This window comes from Rhinopithecus roxellana, chromosome 11 (assembly GCF_007565055.1).
Source record: "Rhinopithecus roxellana isolate Shanxi Qingling chromosome 11, ASM756505v1, whole genome shotgun sequence".
In the NCBI taxonomy this organism is placed as follows: domain Eukaryota; kingdom Metazoa; phylum Chordata; class Mammalia; order Primates; family Cercopithecidae; genus Rhinopithecus; species Rhinopithecus roxellana.
The window spans coordinates 119,826,452-119,853,943 of NC_044559.1; the positions used below are offsets into that span (position 1 = coordinate 119,826,452).

The following is a 27,492-nucleotide window of genomic DNA, read 5'->3' on the forward strand; positions in this document are numbered from 1 at the left end:
TGCCAGTTCATTAGGAACCATTATAATTTTTTTTAAGTTAGACCAAAAAAAAAAAAAAAAAAAACAAATTAAGAAAGATATAGATGTGAACAATACTGACAACCACTTTGTCATGATTGGTATTTATACAGCAGGGTTCCTGGAGGGTTTTTTTTTCCAGTCCGCATGAAATGGTCACCAAGGTAGACCATATGTTGAGCCATAAAAAATACTAAATTTCTAGATTGTGATCTTGTAGACTACATTCTCTGACTGCAAAAGAATCAAACGAGAAGCAGTAACAATATAATGTCTATTGATAAGAAAGTAGATCTTAAATGTTCTCACCACATACAAGAATGATAAGCATATGAGGTGAATAGATATGTTAATTACCATGATTTAATCATTCCACAATGCATATATATATATCAAAAAATTATTTTGTGCACTGTAAATATATACAATTTTTATTTGTCAATTATGCTTAATGAAGTTGGGAGGAAAAATATATCTACAAAATCCTCAAATATGTGAAAAGCAAATCAAACTTGTAATATATATATAAATATATATAAATATTGACAAATATTGGCAAATATATGTAAATATTTGATATACATAAAATATATATTGAAGAAAAAACTAAGAAAAATTACAAAATATTTTGATGGAATGATAACTGATACAAAATACCAAAATTTATAGAATGCTGCTAAAAAGTATTTAGAAGGAAATTTATGGTTTTAAATGTTTATATTAGAAAGGATTAGAAAGGAAAAAAGGTTTAAAATTAATAACTCAAGTGTCCAATTTAAGTAGATAAGTCAATTAAGATTGTCTCAAATTAATTGTGTCTAAAATTGTGATATTTTATTAAAAATATTAATTTTAAAAGAAGGAAATAAGAGTAGAAAAATGAAATCGAAAATAGAAGGCAAATAATAGAGAATTTAACACAGTCATAAGCTGCTTTTTTGCAAATTTTAATAACTTTAATATCTCTAAGAAGACTGATTTTAAAAAAATTATAAACATCAAAATTCAAAGTCTGGAGCTGGGCACAGTGGCTCATGCCTGTAATCCCAGCGCTTTGGGAGACAAGGCAGGAGGATCACTTGAGCCCCGGAGGTGGAGACCAGACTGGCTAACATAGCGAGACTCTGTTTCTACAAAAAAATTAAAAAATTAACCACACATAATGGCACATGCCTGTAGTCCCAGCTAGGTTGGAGGCCCGAGTCAGGAGGATCACTTGAGCCTGGGAGTTTGACACGATCACCTCACTCCAACTCCAGCCTGGGTGACAGAACAGGACCCTATCTAAAAAAAAAAAAAAAAAATTAAATTCTCTGTTCATCCAAAACTCTGTTAGGAAAATGAAAAGGCAGGTTACCGATAAGAGAAAATATTTACAGTATGCTTATATTACAAAGGACTTGTATCCAGAAAATAAAAATAACTCCTAAAAAGTAATAGTAAACATCCAAAACCTGAATGGGATACCATATCATGCCCATTAGGATAGCTAAACACTACACAACACTAATATTGATGAGGATATGGTGCACTTGAACTCTATACATTGCTGATTGGAGTGTGATATTGTGCAATCACTTCAGAAAACTCTTTGGCAGTTCTTACGAAGTTCTGGCCTTTTAAGTCAGAAATTCCACTTCTATGTATTTATTTAAAAAAGAAAACATGTCCATACACACAAAAAAATTGTAAGAGAATATTCATAGCAACTCAATTCATAATTGTCAATAACTGGAAATAGTTCAGATGTTTATCAACAGAAGAATAAACAAATTGAGCGCATGTTACACAAATGATTACTATTCAGCAGAAAGGAAGTATGAACTACTGATACATGCAGTAACACAGACAAGTCCTAAAACATTGTTAAGCAAAAGATGCCAGAGACAGTTGAGTACGTGTAGTATGATTCAATTTATGTGAATTTCAAGTAAAGTCAAGCTAATCTACAGTAATGGAAATCAGCACAGTGGTTGCCTATACAGTGTTGGTCGGGGCTGTTAGGACAGGACTGTAGGTGGAGACAAGAGAACTTATGGGGGAATGGAAGTGTTTCATGTGATTTGGGTGATGGTTACTTGGTATATACAGTTACAAAAATTTGGTAAATCGCACATTTAAAATTCCTGTATTTCAAACATGCAAATTTGGCCTCTGTAAAAACAAAAATAAAAGCAGAAAGAAAAGAGAGGCATTTTGATATGCTTTCATAAACTAGACATAGTTTTTTTAAAAAATTCCTATGAATAAATTCTTCCAGTCTTCTTAAAATTCTCAAAGCAAAAAAAAAAAAAAAAAAAAAAGAAAGAAAGAAAAGAAAAAAGTGTATCCTTGGTGAACCAGCATCTTTAATTAGAAGGCATAAAATGTAACATTTCTGATCATGTGATTCATGTTTTGCTTTAAAATATTCACAGAATCTTCCCATGTAGTTGATAACGATGATAAAATTATCTAGCAATTATTGGGCTATTAACGGTATACCAGGCAATCTTCTGAGGGCCTTACATGTTTAACTAGCTTAATCCTCACAGCACCCTAAGAAGAAAGTACTATTTGTAATCCCATTTTTCACTTGAAGTCTCGGAAGCCCAGGGATTTAAGTAATTTGTTCATAGTCACATAGTTTCTAAGGAATGTAGCTGGTCTATAATACCAAGGACTCTGATTCCAGGCATGCTCTGTGCTCCTTATCACCCTACTGTCCTGCCAGGAGGGTTGCTTCTAATATGGTCCAGTTTAGTATATAGTCATTTATTTGCTATTCTCCTGTTAAAGCCATCCAGTGTCTCAAAAAAAATAGCAGCACCAACTTTGCCTAATCATAGAGTTATTTTTATTTTTATTTTTTTAGAGGAAGGCACGGTCTAACTCTGTCACCCAGGCTTGAGTGCAGTGGTGCAATCACAGCTCACTGCAGCCTGGAACTCCTGGGCTCAAATAATCCTCCCACTTCAGCCTCCTGAGTAGCTAGGACTGCAGGGGTGTACCACTATGCCCATCTACTTTTTTAAAATTAATTTTTGTGGAGATGGGATCTCACTATGTTACCCAGGCTGGTCTCAAACTCCTGGCCTCAAGTGATCCTCTGGCCTCAGCTTCCCTAAGTGCCAGGATTACAAATGTGAGCCATCATGCCTGGCCAGCAAATCATAGAGTTTTAAAGTCCAAGGGAACCTTAACTTCTTCTCTAATCCCATCCCCCAACACTTTGAGACCAAAGCCCTTGCAACTGTATATAACTTGTGGAAGTGTCATATGCCCACACAGCAGAGTCTGTTTGCGAAGGTGGTTTGGTGGAACAGGTTAGGTCAGGACCAGTGCACACTCCCTGGACTAAACGTGTTCTGTTCCACATTCAAGACATAGAGCTTTACATTTCAGGAGACTTGGTGCTCCAGTAGCTAAGGGGTGGTCAGTGTGATAAATACAGCTTTATAATGTCCATTCTCCTAAGCAGCGTGATTCTGTCCATGTTAAAGGCAAGTATTGGTGCAAAGCAGTGAAATATAAATACCCTGTACAAATGTTGCTCAGTGTTTTCACTTTTTTTTCTTTCTGTCCTATGTGGCACAATTTATTAGTTCTCGTAATACAAACTAAAATGAAATTCAAAGCTCTACCGAGCTGTTGGTTTTGTTATTTTTTGTCTTCAGGGTTTCTTTCTTTCTTTTTTTTTTTTTTTTCCCGGCTTCTGATTCTGTCTCCCTGAGCTACACAGCACACACATAGAATTCTGCTCATTTACTGTCCTGGAGAGCTATAATATGCATCAAACCAAAGCAAATAGCAAAAGGATTGTATGGTTGTTGAGAATATCGGTGTCTAAGGTTCCAGTACTGAGGCACACACACACAGGCTACCAGCAACTAAATTAATCCCTGCTTCCTTGGGAGATGCAAAGGTTTTTATTAATGTTATGCATAAATTCAGACACCAAAGAACTTGAGGGTGATTAGTATTCTGCAGTTTTTCAAAGAAGCTGCTTACAGATAACCACTGAAGGGTTGATCTTATTTAGATAGGCTACTAGACCTCAGAAGCTAGGCTTTTGTTTTTCAAATAGTGGCTGTGGATTCTATATCCCATGTCCAAGCTATTGTTTGGGACAACATGTTCCCCTTCAGGTGGTTGCAAGCACATGAGAGGCTGATCTTGGCCTTTCCGCTTGAAAAACTATGCACTGAAATGTCCTTGCTTTCACTCGCCATGCCCATAAGCTTCCGTGAGGGAATGGATTCCTTCTTTCCATGAATAATTTCAAGAAGTCCTCTCATTGCCCTGGTAGTGCAGCCATGATTGAGAAGAATAAGGGTAGTAATCAACAGAATATTAATGAGAGTTAATAATAGTATTAACAATAATACTAAAGAATCAATATAACAAAGTATACTCATCAGTAGATTAACAAGTAGTATGAGTGGCACTAACAACATTAGTACAGCCATTCCATTGAGGATTTATTATATTTTAAGCACAATGCCAACCACTTTATAAGCATCCTCTCAGATCTTCACAACCATCAGGAGATAGCCCTTACTATTATATCCATTTTGCAGAAAAGAAGACAGGATTGAAGGGATGCTGGTCCTTGAGGTCCAGCAATGTGAGATCTGATGTTATTCTTGGAAACCCCAAAGGTTCCATATTTATGTTAGCCCAGTGGTTTACACACAAATCTGTCTTTCTACACCGATAGGAACAGAGTGAAGGGGATTTTTCTTCCATGTTCAGGAAACTTGATGGATTTGATAAGTAGTAAACATTCATCCTTATCATGTCAGGTTATGCATATAAATGATCTGTTTGAACGTAAGTGACTACTCTGAAATTGACAGAATAAATGGCACGAAGAGTCACTCTGTTCTGTACCTCCAAACCTTGAAAGTGCTTTCTTGGCCTATTTTTGGTATTCCATAGTCACTATGAATATCCTTGTTAGGAAAACTCTATTCTGTAGTTAGAATCCCTAATATCTTAAGCCATGCAAGAGCTCGGCCTGAAATTAAAAGAGAAAACAGTTTATGAACTCCTTGGGTTTCATATTTAGCTGAAAATTTTAGGTACTAGGATATTTTTCCCCCTGTGGATTCTTTGGTAGAGCCGAGACACATTTTATTTTTATTTTTCAAAAATAATTTTTGCTGCACTCAGTGGCTCACGCCTGTAATTCCAGCATTTTGAGAGGCTGAGGCAGGTGGATCATCTGAGGACAAGAGTTCCAGACCAGCTTGGCCAACATGGTGAAAGCCCCTGTCTACTAAAAATACAAAAAAATTTAGCCGAGCATGGTGAGACATGCCTATAGTCCCAGCTACTCGGGAGGCTGAGGCAGGAGAATGGCGTGAACCCTGGAGGCGGAGCTTGCAGTGAGCCGAGATCGCACCACTGCACTCCAGCCTGGGTGAAAAAGCGAGACTCCGTCTCAAAAATAATAATAATAACAATAATTTAAAGATATATTTTAAATAGAGAAAAATGATAACTTGATATAGAAAGCTGATGTTAGGAAAAGTTTAAAAGTTAGGTGTCATAAAGATCTTGACTGCTGAAAACACATGCGTAGGCAGATTATTACAAAGAAGAGCACATACACATACAAGAAGTGAAAAATGATACTGGGTTATTCCAAATATTTGTTTTTGGTCTTATTTGTAGTATATATAAATACCATAAACCTTCTCTTTTTTCAATTTTTTTCTTAAAGACAGGGTCTTGCTCTGTCACCCAGGCTGGAGTGCGGTGGCAGGATCAAAGCTCACTGCAGCCTTGATTCTTAAAATTTTCCCTTTAAGTTATCTGCACATACACATGCATAAAAGCACCGATCTTTGAATGAGACTAGAATCAGCCTATCATTTGGTGACTGTTATCCAAAATCCCTCATTTGGATAGAATTAAGTATTCCTTTTGATATTGTTTCATAGAAATTTTATTCAGCTTCATTTTTCCAACATAAAAGGTAAGGGATTATCAGGTTGTTGTTTTTTTAAAGGATAGTCATACTCTAAGATCTTCCAGCCCAGAGCATTTTATATATTTCCCTGAATGAATTTCACAGCTGCCGACAGTAGGACAGACTGTAAAAGGAAAGCTGCCCTTGCCAGATATTGGTCTCACCATACATAATGCCCTTAGATGTGCTTTGTGCACCTGCTTTTATATCTTTTCACAGTGATTACCCAAATCCCTTCTACAGCAATGTCTTAACGTGAATTGTGAATGTATTGTCACAGTGATACCTAATGTGAATTAGGTACACCTTGTATAATAGTTTCAATCCATTCCAATGCCAGAATAATATTGACAGGCTGGTAAGCATTTAAAAAATAGTATCACTCTGATTAAGAAAATGAAAGAGCTAAGAGGATTATGAAAAATTACAAAAGACTTAAAACACCAGAAGAAACTCTGAATGAAGTCAAAGTCATAATTGTGTATATAGAAAGTTAAAGATGTAAGAGAGAAAATAAATGAGCTACAAAATGAGATGAGCTGGAAGGGAAACTTACAAAGGGAAGTACAATTCACTTAAAACTTTTATCATTTGATTTTCCTTCATTACATGCTTTAGCTTGTAAATGAGTTAGGTACTATTCCACAGGGAAAGCCATGTCTATGTGCGTTTTTAATCCCAAAGCGTAACGCGAACATTTTAAGCATTTATAGTTTAACTTTATTCTGAAGCTTTAAAAGAGTACATTTTGGCATCATCTGAGTAAGATTTATGAATTTTGAGCAAATTTGTGCATGACTTTGTCCAACCCATCAGCCTCTCTTTCCCACAAAGGATATTAATATATTATGGAATTTATGGGCTGTAGTGTCTCACTTTAAGCCCAGGAGAAGAGTTAGTTCTAAAGTGAATAAAATTTCAGACAAAGAATATTTCTATTTTAGTTTTTTCTTTATTTCTCGACTTTAATTGTTGGCAATATTTAATAGTAGGTACGGATCATTTTGGCAATGCATTAAAATATTTTACAATATTGGAGAATTATACTTCTAAATACAGAATATCAATGTCATATGCATGTAAATCCTAAGAGAAAATAGCAGTCATAGAAACAGCACAGAGACATAGAGTTTTAACATTAAATGCTACACTTTGAAAAAATAAATAAATATGTGTATACACATATATACACATATATATACATATATATGTGACATTTTCTTCCTTCTTTCCTCCTATCTTCTTTTTTTCTACCTCCTTTTCCTTTCATCTTTCCTCCTTCTTTATTTTCCATGATTCATGGACTGCTCCAAATTAAACACCTTGACATGAGGTCTTGAATATTTTCTAGTATGTACTTAATATATTTTAAAAATATGTTGTCTTGGCCATGTGCAGTGGCTCACACCTGTAATTCCAGCACTTTAGGAGGCTGAAGCACATGGACCACTTGGGGTCAGGAGTTCAAGACCAGTCTGGCCAACAGGGTGAAACCCCGCCTCTACTAAAAACACAAAAATTAGCCAGGCGTGGCAGCCTGTGCCTGTAATCCCAGCAACTCAGGAGGCTGAGGCAGGAGAATTGCTTGAACCCAGGAGGCAGAGGCTGCTGTGAGCCAAGATCGCGCCACTGCACTCTAGCTTGGGCAATAGTGAGAGCAGACAGAGACTCCGTCTAAAAATATATATATAGATATATAGATATACACACACACACACACACACACATATATATATATGAGTGTGTATACATTGTTTTTGCTATTATGGTAGCAAAAACTTTCCCAAAAATAGCAGATTGTTTTCATAGAATTGACAGTTCTTACACTCTTCTCTGTGTCTAAATATTGATCTGCATTTCATAAAGCGTTGAAAAGCAATGACACTCACTGGGTCAGATTAGAGTATATTATATTGGATACTATTGATTTTCTGTGCTTCATTTATATATTAAAAATGTCTTAAGCACAGTGCAAAAAAAGGCCTTTACTTAGGAGATTTTTAAAGTATATTCCTGTATTTCCTTTTTTGGCTTGGAGACTCTTTTATGGCTTCTTGTTGCCCTTTATTAATTTCTCTTATTTTAATACACAAGATAAGGCTTTACAAAGACTAAAGATTTGAATTCTTCTGTGTGTTATGTTTTACTAAGTGTGTGAGAAGGATGCTTGTTTAGTTTTTGTTTGCTTTTGGACATGAATAGCAGCTCATAAGATGTTTGTATGAATAGAGGAAGAGTTTAGGTCTTAAGACTAGATTCCTTCTCATGTTTCTTTAATTTCCCTTAAAACCTACTAGACTCTGATGAGCTTTGTATTAGTCCATTTTCACACTGCTATCAAGAACTCCCTGAGACTGGGTAATTTATAAACAAAAAAGGTTTAATTGACTCACAGTTCTGCATGGCCAGGGAGACCCCAGGAAACCTACAGTCATGGCAGAAGGCGAAGGAAGAGCAAACACCTTCTTCACAAGGTGGCAGGACAGAAAGAGAAAGAAGGGGGAAGTGCCACTTTCAAACCATCAGATCTCATGGGAACTCACTGTCACAAGACCAGCATGGGGGAAACCACTCCCATGATCCAATCACCTCCCACCAGGTCCCTCTCTCAACACATGGGGATTACAATTCAAGAAGAGATTTGGGTGGGGACACAGAGCCTAACCATATCAAGCTTACTGAGAAGTTTCTCGCTGAAGCAAGTTCAGAATTCTCTTTGACATACTTCTATCTGCCAATTTAAAAGAACAATCAGTCGAGCCACAGATTGACATCTTAGTTTATTGTATTTTTTGCAGGAGGGAAATGAACATACTCAAGCAGTCTTCCCTTGAGGTGAATGAACTAAACTTCAGTTATGGGAATTAGTAAGCATTTACGTTTTCTAAATTTCAGTTTTGCATTTGAGGTGCCTATTTTTTTAACTTTTATTTTAGGTTCAGGGTACCTGTGTAGGTTTGTTTTATAGGTAAATTATCACAGGAGTTTATTGTACAGATTATTTCATCACCCAGGTAATAAACATGGTACCCAATAGGTAGTTTTTTAATCCTCACCCTCCTGCTTCCCTCTACCCTCAAGTAGGCTCTGGTATCTGTTGTTCCCTTCTTTGTGTCCATATGTACTCAATGTTTAACACCCACTTACGAGTGAGAACATCCACTTACGAGTGAGAGCATAATGTATTTGGTTTTCTGGTCCTGTGTTAGTTTGCTTAGGACAACGACCTCCACCTCTTTCCATGTTGCTTCCTTCAGAGAATAGGATCTCATTCTTTTTCTGTGGCTGCATAGAATTCCATGGTGTATATGGACCACATTTTCTTGATCCAGTCTACCGTTGATGAGCATTTAGGTTGATTCTGTGATTTTGCTATTCACATTTTGCTATTGTGAACAATGCTGCAATGGACATAGTGTATCTTTATGGTAGAATAATTTATATCCTTTTGAGTATATACCCAGGATACTCTAAATTCTGTCTGCAGATCTCCATAAATATGCAAAATCTGTACAATTTGATCAAGCATGATATTAAACTGGAAACCAAGTAGTGAAATAATTTAAAATCAAAGCATATCAATGAAATGCTTCCTGCACCTTTAGATTTAATGACCTCTAATTAAGCCATTGTAATACCTGCCAATATACGCTCACCTAAAGCCCATAGAAAGAAGCTGGAATAGAGATGCTTGTACTGTGGAGGAAATTGTAGAATCATTGCAGTAGCCAAAAAAAAAAAAAAAAAAGTAAATAATATGAGAGTAGAAGAATGCTTTCTCCAAAACTATGTGTGCAATTTTGGTCACTCTATTCGGATGGTCATTCTAAAGCATTTTGAAATAGTCATTGGTATGTGACGCAAAGAAACTCTTGTAATATTTTGGAATTGTGTATGCTACATTTTTCCTTAAATGACTTGCTCTGTTAGAACACATCAAGTCATGTTGTACTCACAGATCTCAAAATATTTATTTTGTCTTCTGGTTAGTACTGAGAATCCATGAAAGCTGTTTATTTTATTAAAATAATCATCATCCAAAAATGTTATTAAATGGTTATTTGGCTATTAATAAACTAGACTGTACAAATTGCATTATTAGATATGGCCACAGTGTCTTGGCATCTAAAACAGAAATGTAATGTAATGGAACATTTTTAAAAGGAGATAATATAACTAAATTATTGTTAGAAGTATGAATAAATAATAATTGTGAGAGTAAGTATTTATGTCTAAATAAAGGGAGTGAGATTTACCACACTCAAGGTGCAAATCTGGTTCTGACTGTTATATTCCAAAGATTGGCAACTTATGTCCTGCAAGACAAAAATCATTTTATTTCTGACAAGGACTCTTCTTTAGTAAAATATGACCCTTGCACTCTTCTTCCTTCCTTCCTGGGAAGGGCTGCCTCCTTAACAGGTGCTGGTCCTCCAGCCCATTTGGGAAGTAGCAACCTGAGGTCGACTCACAAATACTGTAATCTTCCCTCTCCATTCCTGCACACACAAAAGAAGTAAGACTAAGTCAGGTGCGGTGGCTCATGTCTGTAATCCCAGCACTTTGGGAGGCTGAGGCAGGAGGAATACTTGAGCCCAGGAGTTCAAGACAAACCTGGACAACATAGTGACAATCTGTCTCTACAAAAAAAATTAACCAGGCATGGTGGCACATGCCTGTAGCGTCAGCGACTTGGGAGGCCAAAGCAGGAGGATCACTTGAGCCCAGGAGTTCGAAGCTGCCGTGAGTCAAGATCACACCACAGCACTCCAGCCTGAGTGACAGCAAGACCCTGTCTCAAAAATGAAAAATAAAAGAAGAGGAAGTGAGGCTGAAATTTGTGAGGCTAAAACTTGGCATGCTGTGTATAAAGGACTGTTTATGATGGCAGATACTGACCTAAAACCCAGCCCAAAGACAAACCCCAGAGATAGAATCAGACACTGAATGGTTGGGATAGATGGATGGATGGATGGAGAAAGGGAGGATAAAAAACAGCAAGAAAGAGAGGGATGGAGGGATGGAAAGACGAATGGAAGAGGGAGGGAAGGATTTGAAGAAACAGTCAAAGCTTCGTTTTTGACTCAAGTAGATATTTTTGCTACATTTTCCCTAAAGCCACATTTTCAATGAATCCTGTTTTCCCAGGAAAGCAATGTGTCATACTCTTATAAAAAATAAGAAAATAATCAAGTCCACAAGATGCAATAATACAAGCATACTTAAGGATGAGGCCAAATTTTTAAAAGCAACACATGTTAAGGGCAAAAACATAGTTTATATATTGTCATGAATCTGACTGTATAATTTGCCTCAACCTGCCTCATATAAAAAGTACGATAATATAATATCTCAAGATTCATTAAGTGCTTATTGTGAGTCACATACCCTCCTAAGAACTTCATATGTATTAAATGTGGAATTCTCATATCAACCCTGTGGGGTAATTACTGTTATTGACTGCGTTTTGGAGATAAGGCTAACTGAAGACCAGACAGATGAGGTCATTTATTATAGCCTCACTTGATTTTTATTGGCGATGTGGTCATTCTAATACTGTAACCTATTTCCAAAAGCGTTTATTTTTATCTTTTTCCTTCCTCTCTTTTCCTCCTCCCTTCTCACCAAATACAGATGAAAATGTTTATGATGGCAGATACTGACCTAGGACCCAGCCCAAAGACATAGCCTCTGTCATCTTGGAGGTGTAATGTTAATTCTTTTTTATAAGGTAGAGTCTTGCTCTGTCGCCCAGGCTGGAGTGCAGTGGCAGGATCTCGGCTCACTGCAACCCCCGCCTTCGGGTTCAAGCAATTCTCCTGTCTCAGCCTCCTGAGTAGCTGGGATTACAGGCACCCACCACCACACCTGGCTAATTTTTTGTATTTTTAGTAGAGACAGGGTTTCCACCTTGTTGGCCAGGCTGGTCTCAAACTCCCGACCTCAGGTGATCCACCTCCCTCGGCCTCCCAAAGTGCTGGGATTATAGGCGTGAGCAACTACGCCCAGCTCCAGTGGTAATTCTTTAACTGTTTTTCACATTAGTTTTTCTTTGCTTGAAGTTACCAGATTCTTTTCAGAATTATTTGCTAGAAGAACTCACAACATGAAATAAGAGGAAATAGCAGGACCTACAGCCCAGTGTTCATTGAGGAGGCATTGATCTGAGGTCCAGAATTCAGACATGGAGGCCAGATTGCTAGTGTGTGAGCTCAGTTTTACCTTAATAGTTTTGCAACCCTAGCTCATTTTCTGATTATCCTGTGCCTTGACTTCCTTATTATAAAACAGAAATAATGGTAGTGCCCACCTCTTAGGGTTGTTGGTTTGGTACTTGCAAAGCAATACAATGATCCCTGGCACAGTGTAAATGAGCTATTATATAATGAATTACTCTAAATTTGATCTTGTTTCACTAATGAATTTCTGTTACATAAGGGAAATCTTTAGAATTTTCAGCCTTACTAGATTTGGAGAAGGATTACTGAACACCAACAGCAGTTCTCAAGCAAAGAGTTAACGAGAGCAATAAAAATGTAGAGGGGAGGTAGAAAGAATTAGGAGGTCATGTTTCTCCACTTTATCTGGAATTCCATTCGTTCATGTGGACCATACATTGTGATAGACATCCATGTTTGGTTTTTCTTTAAAAAAAAGTAAAATAAAAGAAAGAAATCAGTGCTTATTAAATGAAGTTTAATAGACAAAAAAAAAATGTTTATAACATAGAGGCAAAGGGTAAAAATAACAAAGAGGTAAATTGGTCTTGAAAGTATTGAGGCTGGGTGCAAAGGCTCACGCCTGTAATCCCAGAACTTTGGGAGGCTGAGGTGGGTGAATCACTTGAGGTCAGGTGTTCAAGACCAGTCTGGCCAACACAGTGTAACCCCATCTCTACTAAAATTACAAAAATTAGCCAGACGTGGTGGCAGGTGCCTGTAATCCCAGCTACTCAGGACGCTGAGGCAGGAGAATTGCTTGAGCCTGAGAGGTGGAGGTTGCAGTGAGCCGAGATTGCACCACTGCACTCCAACTTGGGCCTGGGCGACAGAGCAAGATTCCCGTCTCAAAGAAAAAAAAAAACAAAGAAAGGATTGAGAGCCACTGTTCTGAAACTTTTGTACATCTTAAAGAATAATCTCATAATTTAGAATACCAGTCATATGGTGTGCTTAAGATACAGTTACTGCTGTACATAATTCAGGAAGATCTCTAATTGCCTGAGTAGTCATCAACGATTACAGAATTTTAGAAAAAGAGAAGACTTTAGACATTAGTTGTATTTGGCTGGTTGGCTTTGGTTAGGGTAGTTATTACTTTAGAAATTTAATTCCTCCCTTTGCTAACTCAGAAAAAAGAAATGTGTATTATAGTGAAAAACATCTCAGTAAAAGTTAGAGGAAATGATATTGTTCTGAGGTGTAGTGAAATGTTTTCCTTTGCTGTGGCGTTCCCTTCAGATAGTGATCAAAACTATTTGAGGGTCATAGAGCATCCATCTGTTACACTTTTAAAAAGTATTTTTGCTTAAAACAGATTTTTCACAAATTTTGCTTGGAGTTCATGTACAAACTTTCTGAAAATGCTCATGTAGCTTACCAAAAGATGTCCAGTACTCTTGAATTTAAAATTTCCTGTGAGAGGAGCTTTCAAAATTAATCAGTTTTTCCATAGGTAACTTTGTTGGTTTAATGAGAAAAATCAAGTTAAATTTAGTGTGTAGTTAATTAGAGTTTGAGGTTTCCCACAGTACTTTGAGAATAAAAACTATTCATTTTGCTTATCCAACTAGAAATTTTAAAACACAGGCCAGGCGCAGTGGCTCATGCCTGTAATCCCAGCACTTTGGAAGGCTGAGGTGGGCGGATCACCTGAGGTCTGGAGTTCAAGACCAGCCTGACCAACATGGTGAAACCCTGTCACTACTAAAAATACAAAAATTAGCCAGGCGTGGTGACTCACACCTGTAATCCCAGCTACTCAGAAGGCTAAGGCAGGAGAATCACTTGAACCCAAGGAGGCAGAGGTTGCAGTGAGCCAAGATCATGCCCTTATACTCCAGCCTGGGCAACAAGAGCAAAACTCCATCTCAAAAAATAAAAAATAAAAACAAAACACAGTGACAAATGTATTTTGACTCACAAATCCTGTGGATTCTTCATTGCCCACATGAAGAGCACCTCACCTGTAAAATTGGTGTTGTGGAAAAGTTGTCCAGGAAGTAAAGATCCAGTCGTACTTTATTAAAAACACAAATATCTTCTCAGATGAAAATGCAAACTTAAGGGTAAGCTCATGATGGTCCTGACAGCTGGGATGTTCTTTCAGCTTCTACAGATGACAGTGCAGCTGAGAAGAAAGGGGGAACCCTCCACGCTGGCCTCATCGTTGGAATCCTCATCCTGGTCCTCATTATAGCCACAGCCATTCTTGTGACAGTCTATATGTATCACCACCCAACATCAGCAGCCAGCATCTTCTTTATTGAGGTAAGTGTTGAGTTTAACACATGAAAACCACGCCAGTTGATGAACTGTATCCGTTTGCTAACACCACCTGGATTTAATATTTACCACATGATTTCTTCATTTTTCAGTTTCAAGGTTTCTGATTTCACACACATGGATGCTCTCACCCATGCACTCTCGTACCTATTGATAGATTGCTTTCAGATGATGGGTTCAATTACCTTATCTCTGGAGCTTTTAAAGATATAAACTATCTTGTCTTTCTGAGATCTGAAAGAAAATGGGAACCATACTTTTTGGTCCTTTTACACCAAGTATGTTAACCAGCTGCTCTCCTTGTCCTAGGAGGAAATACTACGTATCTGGGAGGCTAAAGACTTAGCTTAAGTCAATTGCTCAATGAATGCTAATTGAGTATTGGCTGTGTGCATGATACAATATGATGGGCCTCTTCTGAAAATGCTCACAAACCATTTGGAAAAAATATGGTTTTCACTACAAAATGACAGATATAAAAATAAAATAATGGTATGTGCTGTTGCCATTTTGCATAATGTGTGTATATTTGTACATTTATATATAAATGCACAGACACACATAACCACACAGACACGGAACGAGAGCACCATGCTGAATAAGTGTTATGTCTTCATGTACAGAATGTAGGTGTGGTGCCAGTGCTGAGAAGTAAACAGGTGGTGCCAGTGCTGAGAAGTAAAAAGCCAAGGGGCTGTGCATAAGGAGCCATGGCTAAGCCCTGGGGTCTAAAAGGCTGAAACCAGGAAGCCTGGAAACCAGTGGATACAGTCTGTGTGTCTATCTGTGTGACCAAGTCATCTCTGTCCTCCAGAAGGTTGGGTTTCCTGGGCCCCATGCATATGATGCAGTTTTTTGTTGTTTTGTTTTGTTTTTTGTTGTTGTTGTTGTTTTGACAGAGTCTCACTCTGTCGCCCAGGCTGGAATGCCATGGTGCGATCTCGGCTCACTGCAACCTCTGCCTTCCAGGTTCAAGTGATTTTTGTGCCTCAGCCTCCTGAGCAGCTTGGACTACAGGCAAGCACCACCACACCCAGCTAATTTTTGTATTTTAGTAGAGACAGGTCTTCAGTATGTTGGCCAGGTTGGTCTCAAACTCCTGACCGCAAGTAATCCTCCCACCTTGGCCTCCCAAAGTGCTGGGATTACAGGTGTGAGCCACCATGCCTGGCCACATGTGCACCTTTGACTCTAACATCTGAATGGAACCACTCCTCTTCCAACACCAAATAAAACTAGAAATACTAAAGCAATAAAGGAAATCTTCTCTTGCAGAATTTCAAGCACATAATTAGAATTATTCATTGTATGACGCATGGAAAGGTTGCTTGGAATTATGGTCACTTGTTGAGCGAGAAATTATAATGCCTTTTAAACTATGGAGTTAAAATTACCTATGCTCCTTATAATGGGGAGAGGTGAATAAATGCAAATCAAACAATTGCTTAAATGTCCTAGATGACTCACAACTGTCTATAGAAGAAAGTGCCATCTCCTTTTCCTTCTTTGGGGGCTCAAGGCTTTGGCACTCTCAATCTTACGTGTCATTTCAATCTTTATTCTCTTGGCTCCCTAATCTGGAGTTGGCATTTCTGTCAAATTTCATGCTTTGTTTGTCTCTGTACACAGCCCAGATTCTCCATGTCACAAAAACATTGCTCATTCTAGTTCCTCCATCAAAAATTCCTCCTGGTCAGGTACAGTGACACATCTGTAATCCCAGCACTTTGACTTTGGGAGGCTGAGGCAGACAGATTGCTTGAGCCCAGGAGTTTGGGACCAGCCTGGGCAACATGGTGAAACTACATCTCTAAAAAAAAAAAAAAAAAAAAAAAAAAGAAAAAAATGAATGGGGCATGGTGGCATGTGCCTGTAGTCCAAGCTACTTGGGAGGCTGAAATGGGAGGATTGCTTGAGCCCAAGAGGTCAAGGCTGCAGTGAGCCATGACTGTGCCACTGCATTCCAGCCTGGGTGATAGAGAGGCCCAGTCTAAAAAAAAAGAAAAAATCCTCCATTCCCATATTAGTTCTTGAATTCAGAAGCCAAAAGGCCTTTGATACGGTGTACCCCATAAGCTTCTTTAGACCATCTTCCTGCTCGGCCTCCAGGTATAATCTCTTTCTCTTCTGAAACTCTACCTACAGGGATACCTCCCTACCTTTCTCTGGCATTCATCTTTCTGTTTTGCATTAGAGTTCAGTATGCGCATGATTTATTCCACCCTGCAAGACTCGTAAGTGCCTTAAGATTTGTATTAAATCACTTACGTTTCCTTTGAAAAATAGGGATTCTGCCAATATTTCCTGGAAAAACGTTCACAATAAATATCCTAGGACATTTCAGACTTCCAGTGAAATTTCATATAAAACATATTTCAGAAATGGCATCTTCATTTGATTCAGTAATTGAGATATTATCAGGCATTGCCTTGAATTGAAAATCTGTTGTTAAGTTCTGTTAATGTGCTTGGTTTTCTCAGAAGAAAGTAGACAACCTTCTCAAAGTTACAAATGCATTCTTCAAAGAGCTGCTGAGTGACAAGCTAGAAAGCCTCAGGGACTAGCCAGACCTCAGACTGCTGCTACAGCCGTAACCCCCTCACATGTTTAAGCCTTTTCAAACTGTGCAGTTTATTTTCTGACATAGTGAAAAAAAGACGCTGTGAAATATCTGATGGTGATGGTATTAGCGGCAAATTGCACAGTATGAAAGATCTAGTTAAAGCTGGTCAAAGCAACCCCCGTATGACTGCAAAAATAGTGGAATATTGTTTTGAGTATTAGTCTCATTGTCTTATGTCTCAGAGCCTGTATGTCCATATGTGTGGAGTGTTTGCATATGTATACATGCACGTGTATTTATAGAATATGACAGCTAGATGGAATCTTAGAGATAATTTAGCTGTATACTCTCCTAACACAAAAGGAGACTGAGTGAGGCTCAGAGGAGTGGAATGACTTATCCAAGGTCAAAGAGCCATAGTTCTAAGAATAACTCTTTCTTCTTTTCACGTGTAAGCAAAGCAGAGTCACTCAGCAGGTCTCCCAGCTTTTCTCCTCTTGACTTTTTTTCCTTCCTGTGGAGTCAATTGCCAGAGTCTGCTTAAATCACTGCCTATCTGACACGCTGCTGGGGTCCTGCGGCTCACAGTGGCTGGGCAGCAGCTGATGTTTGGAGGTGATAATCATAACCTTACTATTATTAAAACTGACCACTGTTTGCAAAATCAAAACAGATCCACGATGACCATTCTGTTTGTGATATGCAGACGTGTAAATTTGAAGATTTTAAATTATTAGTTACATTAGAATCGTTGTTGCATAAATGAGGGAACTGAATATAACATTTTTTTCCATTGCTTTTGATGTTCCATACTATATTCCTATCTACTTTTGAAATGAAATTGATGTGCTTTCTTCTTTTATGAAAATGATACCATTCTTTATAGAAAATTAAGATTATACAGAAATGTAAAAGGAAGAAAAAAGAAAGTCATTTCTAGGTTCCAGCATGCAGAAATGATGACTATTAATAGTTTCATTTATTTTCTTCTGGAATTTGTATGTACATAATTTGATGTTTGCCCATTTGATACAGTGGTGATTTCACTGTAATACACATAGGTATTCTTTTTTAAATAACATTTTTCTGTTTTATTATGATGGCTTTGTAAACATAATTTTAATGTTTGTATTCTATTCTATTCAACATTCATTCAATAGTTTTATCCTGACTGCCTCTGATGCAGTCAAGTGGTAACTCGGAATGCACTGAGAGCCTAACATGTGCCTACAAGTCAAAAAAGACCTCCTTTCATTCAGATGAAGACTGTGTGTTAGTTTTCTACTGCTGTTGCAACAAATTGCCACAAACCTAGTTACTTAAAATAACACACACTTGTCTTACAGCTCTGGAGGTCAGAAGTGCTAAAATCAGGATATTGACAGGGCTGGTTCCTTCTGGATGTTTCAGGGCGTCATCATTTCCTTGCCATTTTCAGCTTCTACATGCTGCATGTGTTCCTTGGCTCATGGTTTCTTCTCATATCATTCCAACTTCTGTTCCCACCATCACATCTCCTACCACTAACGTTGACCCTCCAGCTTCCTTCTTGTAAGGCCCCCTTGTGACTACATTGGGCTCACCTGGGTAATCTAGAATAATCTCTGCATCTCCAGGTCTTTAACTGAATCACACCTGTAAAGTTCCTTGTAAGGTAACATTGACACCTTTTGGAGATTAGGACATGGACATCTTTGGGAGGCCATTATTCTGTTGAGCACAGAGTGCGTCAAATGTGAGATGCGTCGCACACTTCCAATTAAACTGTAACACACCCTTGACTATAAGATATGTCCCAGTTTCAGTTATTAAAATGTAACCCAATGGATATCTTGAATATTTCACAGTGAAATCCAGACTTCACTAAGCACTTGTATGAGTTAGTTCCTGTGCTAAACACTGTATATAATGTGATGAAATTGAATGACTCTAGGCTGGGAGCGGTGGCTCATGCCTGTAACCCCAGCATTTTCGGAGGCCAAGGCAGGCAGACCACTTGAGGTCCAGAGTTTGAGACCAGTTTGGCCAACATGGTGAAACCCCGTCTCTACTAAAAATACAAAAATTAGCCAGGCATGGTGGCATGCGCCCGTAGCCCCAGCTGCTCGGAAGGCTGAGGCAGAAGAATCACTTGAACCTGGGAGGCGTAGGTTGCAGTGAGCCAAGATTGCACCACGGCACTCCAGCCTGGGTGAACGAGTGAGACTCTGACCCTGTTTTTAAAAAAAAAAAAAAAAAAATTCATGACTCTGCCTTTGAGTGTATATGTCAGAGCTCATGCACCCAGTCTCTTATCACAGAGCAATGGGGCTCTTCCTACTTTTTCTTATTTTTAATCAACCCCGTTATAAACATATTAATAGTAACAGCCAACATTTATCAAATACACTAATAAAGTGATTGACACTTATTACCTCATCTAATCCTCATGAAGACCCTGTGTGATACAAAGGTTATCTTCATCTCATAGATGAGGAAGCTGAAGCATGGGCCTTAAGTAAGTTCTCACCATCACGCATTTGGTCAGTAGTGGAGTCAGGATTTAAGCCCAGGCTCTCCAGCTCCAGAGACTATGCCCATAACCACCAGGCTGTGCTGCCTATCTATGTGTAAAGGGTTTTTCTTCATATGCTGTATATAGAAATGTCGGCTGATATATATACAAGGACATACATTATGTCCTTGGAACAGATTTCCAAAAGTAGAATCAAAGGAAGGAAATGAGTGGTATAAAAGAATGTAGTAAATATTGCCAAAAGCATGACAACAATTCATGTAGCTGTTGCTATTATTGTCTACTTTTAGTGATGATCATGTCAGTGACTGTTATCTGTGTCTTTTGTTCTTTCTGAAAATATACACCAGTTACTGTACATTTTGTGGACACAAACACCCTTCCTTATATAAAATACTTACATGGGCTTTAGCTTTTAGATTTCTTATTGTAGAAAGGAAATGAGAGAATTAAGCAAATCATCACCCCGTAAACAAGTGAATTAACTATTAATATCCCGTGTCTTCTTATACAAGATTAGATACCAGAGTTCCATTCTTCTAAAATGTTCCATTTCTATTCAGGCAAGCCGAATAGCCTATTTTTTATTAACTTATCTTGTATATTACTCCATCATTCTCAGATCTTAGACTGGGTAGTTTCTTTGACTGACTGGCTTGCATTTCATGTTTATGTGTCTAGCTTTTCACATTAATTTTCTAAAGGGTATCTGATTTTGGCCAAAATCTATCACATTATATACAAGAATGTCTACACATGCTGTAAATTTTTTTTTTTAAATGAAGTTTATTATCTTGAAACAAAATGGCAGAGAACACATATTTAAATAAGCATGAATTCCTTCATTTTTAAAAGATCTTAATGAAACTGGTATCTTTTTGGAAGAGTCAGTGTGTCTAGGTTCTACATTAAATTTAATGATTGTCGAACATTGCTAAGCATAAATTTTGTGACTTGTAATATATTTTATTGTTTCATGAATATGGGTCACAGAGATAAATGTTTACACTCTTGAATGGTATTCTACACATATCACTATTCAAGATTTTTAAATAAAATACTTAAAACGTAATCTAACTGAAGGTCAAGAAAATAATATTACAAAGTGATAATCACACAAAATCAACATTCCTATGAAAGGATTCTATTTGGACTATGACAAATAGTTTAGACTAGCCATCTTGCTGAAAGTGTTAATGTTGAACATTGTCCTTAATGTTTCTTAGTATACATACATAATTGCTAGTATTTGGACACTCATGTGCAGTTTTCATTGTTCTGTACACATAAAAATGAAGAGAAATTGATAAGAACCTAATGATAAAAATGATTACAACCTTGGAAGATAGATTCTATAAGTAAAATATTGGAGGATTTTTTTTTTTAAATAGAAAAGTAAAAACTAAGAGTACCTAATCCTGCCACTTATGCTGCAAAGCTTTGAAATGTCCTCAGACAGAAAGGAGTCAGTTCAAATGATGAATTTAAAACGAAATTGGAAGAAGCAAAAGTTGTAGGAACAATGGCCCTTGTATTTCGGGAGGGGACTGAGATGGTGCAATGGCAATGGAGTTTGCCTGTAAATAGTAGTTATAATTCCTACCCTGAGGACTGGAGAAATACAGGGTACAGAACTGTGCTGTCAATATGTGGCTGCTACCTATATGGACTTTGAGCTCTTAAAATGTGACTTGTCTAGAACAACGTATGTGTAAAACACACATTGGATTTTGAAATCTGAGTACAAAAAATAATGTCAATATCTCATCAATAATTTTTATATAATTACATGTTGAAATGATAGTATCTTGGATATACTGTATTAAATAAATGTTATTACAATTAATTTTATTCATATTTGCTTCTAAAATGGACACTAGACACTTTTAAAATTATATACGTGGCTCATACTATATTTCTATCAGATGATTCTGGTTTGTAGAGAAAACCTTGCAGAGAGAGAGAATTAGAAAGAAAAGTTTGTTCCATAGTTTTTTAAAGTAGGAAATCAACTGGTTTTTAGTAAGAAGGAAAGGAGAAGCTTATGAGGAGGCAGAAGGTTGCCAAAGCCAACTGATAAGTTGACCAGTCACTCATTCATGTATTTAATATTTGTTGAGCTTCTATTATGCACCAAGTCCCCAAGGTACATTGGTAAACAAAATGAACAAGATCATCCTTGCTTTCATGGAGCTTACATTCCAGTGGGTGGAGACAGCTGACAAACACATTTTAAGTTATGTGTGGATTTCAAGTTGAATGATTAGTTTTACAGAAGAGGCAGTCACCATAAAATACTTGATAAAATGTTACCTTTTTTAATTGCTTGAGCAATGTCACCTTTTTTGATCACTTGAGCTCAGGAGGTGGAGGGTTCAACTTGATAGTAAGTGGCATTCTTATTCGTATCATCATTATCTTTATTTTATCATAGAACTTTTTATGGAACTCTAGATATAGATTGTGTGTGTGTGTGTGTGTGTGTGTGTGTGTGTGTGTATATATATATATATATATATAAAAATAAAGTAAATGTATAAAAAGAGACTACTCTCCAAAACAGTTTATTTTCCTAGGCCAGGTGCGGTGGCTCACGCCTGTAATCCCAGCACTTTGGGAGACTGAGACAGGCGGGTCATTTTAAGTCAGGAGTTTGAGACCAGCCTGGCCAACATGGTGAAACCCCGCCTCTACTAAAAATACAAAAATTAAGTAGGCATGGTACTGTGTGCCTGGAATCCCTGCTACTCAGGAGACTGAGGCAGGAAAATCACTGGAACTTGGGAGAAGGAGGTTGCAGTGAGCCAAGATCATGCCACTGCACTCCAGCCTGAGCAACAGAGTGAGACTCTGTCTCAAAATAATAATAATAATAATAATAATAATAATAATTTGTTTTCCTGATGGAGAAACACTCTCACCATTCTTAAAGTGTGCCTGAATCAGAAGTTATTAGTTATTTCCATAATAAAATCTGGACATAAATGTCTAAATACCAGTCATTGTTCATACCATGCTTTTTAAATTCTTATTATTTCCAGGGCACCAAAATATCTGCTTTTACTGGGAGTGCTTTATATTTTCTATCAGCAAAATCAGGATACCAAAGCAAAAACAAACTTCAGCCTGTGTGCAACCTAGGGATTCTGTCACTTTTCCAAAATAAGTAGATGAATTCTCCAAGTATCTACCACAAGCAAATTTCCTTGAGGACTCATGTATTATCTTAAAAGTTTAATGAGTTTTGCATTATTCTCTTTAATACAGACACGTCTGATATAAAAAATGATTCCACACAATCTTCAACTAATATTAACATTTCAGAAGGTGATTCATATCACTCTTGTAGCTATAAAACCCCAGCTGTATGGTTGTAGATATAAAATCCAAATAAGTTCAAACCAGCAGAGATGAGACCTCTGTTCCTGGAGCCTGAGTGGGCAGTATCCTTTCTACCCCTTTGTTGGAGTCAAGTCCAAGGTAGAAATACTCAGGATGGTGAAACAATTTGTTTGGATCCTATGGCACCTGGTTACAGAGTCAAGACATCAAACTAGAATGCCTCACCCTGGCCCTCTAGCCTGAGCAGCTACACAGCATCATAGCAAGAGTCTTTTAAGTTTTTTGCCACTCAAGGGGATTCCCCATCCCAAGAAATATTTCTGGATCACAAGAACCCGTGGAGAATAAGATTAAAGAAACACAGGCAGCTGTGGCCCTCAACTTTTCCTGGCAACTAATAGTACCACCAGGAAGCAAGCCAGAAGAAGGAGCCAGGCAAGAATTCAAAGGCTGCTGGGGAGAAAAAAAGCATTTGCTAACAGTTTGGCATCTTGCTTTGCAGCTGCTGGATGGATCGCACTTGGGGAGTTAGGAAGACGTGATCTGTGGACAAACCTATGTAGTTCATGAGAAATCGCTTCATAGCACCACAAATCTTTTTTTGTCTTGAAGTCACATATTTTTAATAACTGAGTTTTGCTCTTAAGGTATTTCTTAGTCTTAATTTCAGTTTTAAAGAAAACTCAAGGGGAAAAAATGATTCATTGAAATAAAATACTTTTTATTTTTGTTTCTTAGATGAAGCAAAAGATGGTGTTCATTTTTTATGAACTGCTGCAAGGAAAGTAAGATAAGGCAAAACACATCTGACATGGTTTGATATAACTCCCATTAAAGAAGCTATATTAGTAGATGACAGCTTTCCAGAAATATAGTGAAATGCAGAGAAAAGTAGGTGAAATTGGGTCACTTGAAAAAAAGAGACACTCTATGTATGTCAGTGGTTTTCTTTTCTCAATTTCTATTCGAAGATGCTAGAATTTTATTCATGAACATCACTGAATGTTTTTGAGACATCAGTTGAAGTGCATCATGATTGCCTTGTACATGTAATCATCAAGATAAGATTTCTTTTATAGATGTCAGCCTTAATTTACTCTTCTAAGTAACACATTTTCATTTAAATTCCTAAAACTATAATAGTGTTTCTAATTTAATGAAATAATTTCTTCCCTTCATTGGGGAGAATTATTGAAAATACTGAATAAAATATCTCATACTAATCTGCAGAAATTTCTTTTTACTAATTAATTCCCTAATTATTTCAATGCTACATAAGACAATGAAAATCCATAGATGGATGGATGGATGAACAGATAAATAGGTAGATAGATAGATAGATACCACAGAAAGGTTCTTAATAGATGAAAGAATCAGATGGATAAATAAATGAAAATCTGCAAAGCTACAGTTCACTTGGGCATTTGTAAGCTTGAATTATGACATTTTAAGGACATGATATATGTTTTAAGTATTCTGATTCTTCTGTTCCTCTTGAAGAGACTACTCTACTGACAGTACCAACTGTTGAGCAATTTCTTCCTTGTGACATTGGTAATTGTTCAGTGTTAAAATAAATACTTAAGCCTTTCTATTGTGAAAACAAATAATAGAAACTTTAATTTTAGCAATAATTGGTGCTTCACAGTAAAAATTAATTTATTCAATTACAAGATTAACTTTTCCACCAATTCCACTTAGTGTATTCTTTTCTAACAAACATACAAAACAACTAGACTAAATTAGTTTATTATTACGGCATGCTGTGGTTTATAACTAATACTAGAGTTATTTGTGATTGTAAGAAAAGTAAACTGTAAAATTTTCAGAGACAAAAACATTAGCAATCTAGGGAGAATGAATGTAAATAATGTATTATAAATGATGGTAGTAATCATACTTTTTGTAATTTTATTGGAAGTGAACAATCAATGGTATTTTTAGTTTGAAAATGGATTAAGGTTATTTTACTATATGATCTTGTGGTAATCCTTTTATAAAAGCTTTCTTAATAGAAACAAAGTAAATTTTAATGCAAAATTCATACGTCCTGTCTTACATCATGCAGTAAGTGAATATAGGGTCAGAATTATTCTATGTCTGTACTTTCTACTTTCAGCTAATTACTATATTCGTATTCTAATTAACATAATACTTAAAATTACTATAGGTGAGATAAATTTTAAATAGATGAAAAGCCATTTTTCTATTCAGTTTTTTTGTTTGTTTGTTTTGTTTTTTTTTCTTAAAAACAGAGTCTCACTCTATTGCTGAAGCTGGAGTGCAGTGGCGCAATTTTGGCTCATTGCAACCTCTGCTTCCTGGGTTCAAGCAATACTCTTGCCTCAGCCTCCCAAGTAGCTGGGATTACAGGTGCCCATCACCACACCTGGCTAATTTTTGTATTTTTAGTATAGACGAGGTTTTACCATGTTAGCCAGGCTGGTACAGGAATCTTCTTCTTTCTTTTTATTATTTTATCTAATAAATCTCTGTTGTCCCTATCCTACTCATTACTCATTTTACTCCCAGGATTTTCTCCTAGTGTGGGTCACTGTCATGGTAGATGGCCTTGGCAAGTCAGTTTTGAGAATTCCTTGTGCTATACTGCTCCCGCCCCTTCAGAAATTCTTACACAGTTCCCCTGCACTCACTTGCAACTGGAGTGGGCACCTGCCCCTCTCACTTTCTGCTGCTCTTCTCACATGGACCTGCTGTGTTTTCCAGGCAATGCTTATTGGCTTACTTTGTGGTTTTCCTGTTTCCAGTCCTGCTAGACACCTTGTGGATTCCTGTAAAATCTGGGGAAGAGAAGGGACTCAAGAAATACTAAGAGGTACCCAATCCCTTACCTCCTCACTGGGTGGGGCCTCCCAACCAAGGCCTCTTTGCTGCCATCTTTACTGTTTCATAGCTTTCACTCGTGACACCTACAGGTTCTGAAAAATCTGAGGTGACTAGGGACTGGCATGGGCCTGAAGCATACCACAGCAGCCTTAGAGAAAAGTGGCCAGACTGTTAGGTGGGACCCATTCCCATGTCTCCTCACCAGGCAGGTCCTGCAGGCCTGGGCCTCCAGGCACCTCTTGCCAGACCTATTGAGCCAGTACCAATTCAGCAACTCCCTGGACAGAGCCTCCAGGGACAGCTGAAGGCCTCTCTGCTACTGCCTCTGCAGTGGAACTGCCCTTGCCACCCCTGGACTAATGAAGGAGCAAAGAGTCTAAGTATCTTATCCATACCTCCAACAAGCAACTGTGAGCAAAAAGAACAAAGCTGGAGGAATCACATTACCCAACTTCAAACTATACTATAAGGCTACAATGACCAGAACAGTATGGTACTGGTACAAAAATAGGCACACAGACCAATGGAACAGAATAAAGAGCTCAGAAATAAGGCCACACATCTATGACCATCATTTCTTTGACAAAGCTGATAAAAATAAGCAATGGGGAAAAGACTCCCTATTTAATAAATGGTGCTGGGAGAACTGGCTAGCCATACGCCCCAGATTGAAGCTGGACCCTTTCCTTACACCATACACAAAAATCAACTCAAGATGTAGTAAAGACTTAAATAAAAACCAAAAAACTATAGAAACATCTGAAGACAACCTAGGAAATACCATCCTGACATAGAAACGGGAAAAGGTTTTACAACAAAGACACCAAAAGCAATTGTAACAAAAGCAAAAATTGACAAGTGGGATCTAATTTAACTTAAGAGTTTCTGCAGAGCAAAAGAAACTGTCAACAGAGTAAACAGTCAACCTACAGAAGGGAAGAAAATATTTGCAAACTATGCATCTGACAAAGATCTAATATCCAGCATCTATAAGGAACTTAAACAAATTTACAAGAGAAAAACAAACAATCCCATTAAAAAGTGGGCAAAGGAGATGAACAGACACTTCTCAAAAGAAGACATGCATGCAGTCAAAAAGCATATGAAAAAAAAGCCGCATATCACTGATCATTAAAGAAATGCAAATCAAAACAACAATGAGATAGCTACCATCTTACACCAGTCAGAATGGCTATGATTAAAAAGTCAAAAATAACAGATGCTGGTGAACTAGTAGAGTAGAGGGAACCCTTTTAGCACTGTTTGTGGGAGTGTAAGTTAGTTCAACCATTGTGAAAATTCCTCAAAGAGCTAAAAGCAGAACTACCCTATGACCCAGCAATCCCATTACTGGGTATATGCCCAGAGGAATATAAAGCATTCTATCATAAAGACACATGCACTCAAATGTTCATTGCAGCACTGTTCACAATAGCAAAGACATGGAATCAGTCTAAATGCCCATCAGTGACACACTGGATAAAGAAAATGTGGTACATATACACCATGGAATATTATGCAGCCATAAAAAAGAACAAAATCATGTATTTTGTGGGAACATGAATGAAGCTGGAGGCTATCGTCCTCAGCAAACTAATGCAGAAATAGAAAACCAAATACTGCATGTCCTCACTTATAAGTGGGAGCTAAATTTTAAGAACTTATGAACACAAAGAAGGAAACAATAGACACTGGGGTCTGCTTGCGGGGGAAGGATGGAAGGAGGGAGAGGAGCAGAAAAGATAAC

The 27,492-nt window shown here is 37.4% G+C and overlaps 1 protein-coding gene across 1 annotated transcript in view; it reads left to right on the top strand.

Moving 5' to 3' along the window:
* The window catches only part of PLXDC2 (plexin domain containing 2), a 459,866-nt gene that overhangs the window by 414,058 nt on the left and 18,316 nt on the right, over positions 1–27,492 (top strand). Inside the window, exon 13 of the mRNA XM_010385741.2 lies at positions 14,303–14,463. Coding sequence (XP_010384043.1) covers positions 14,303–14,463 — 161 coding nt within the window. The remainder of the gene's footprint in view (positions 1–14,302; positions 14,464–27,492) is intronic.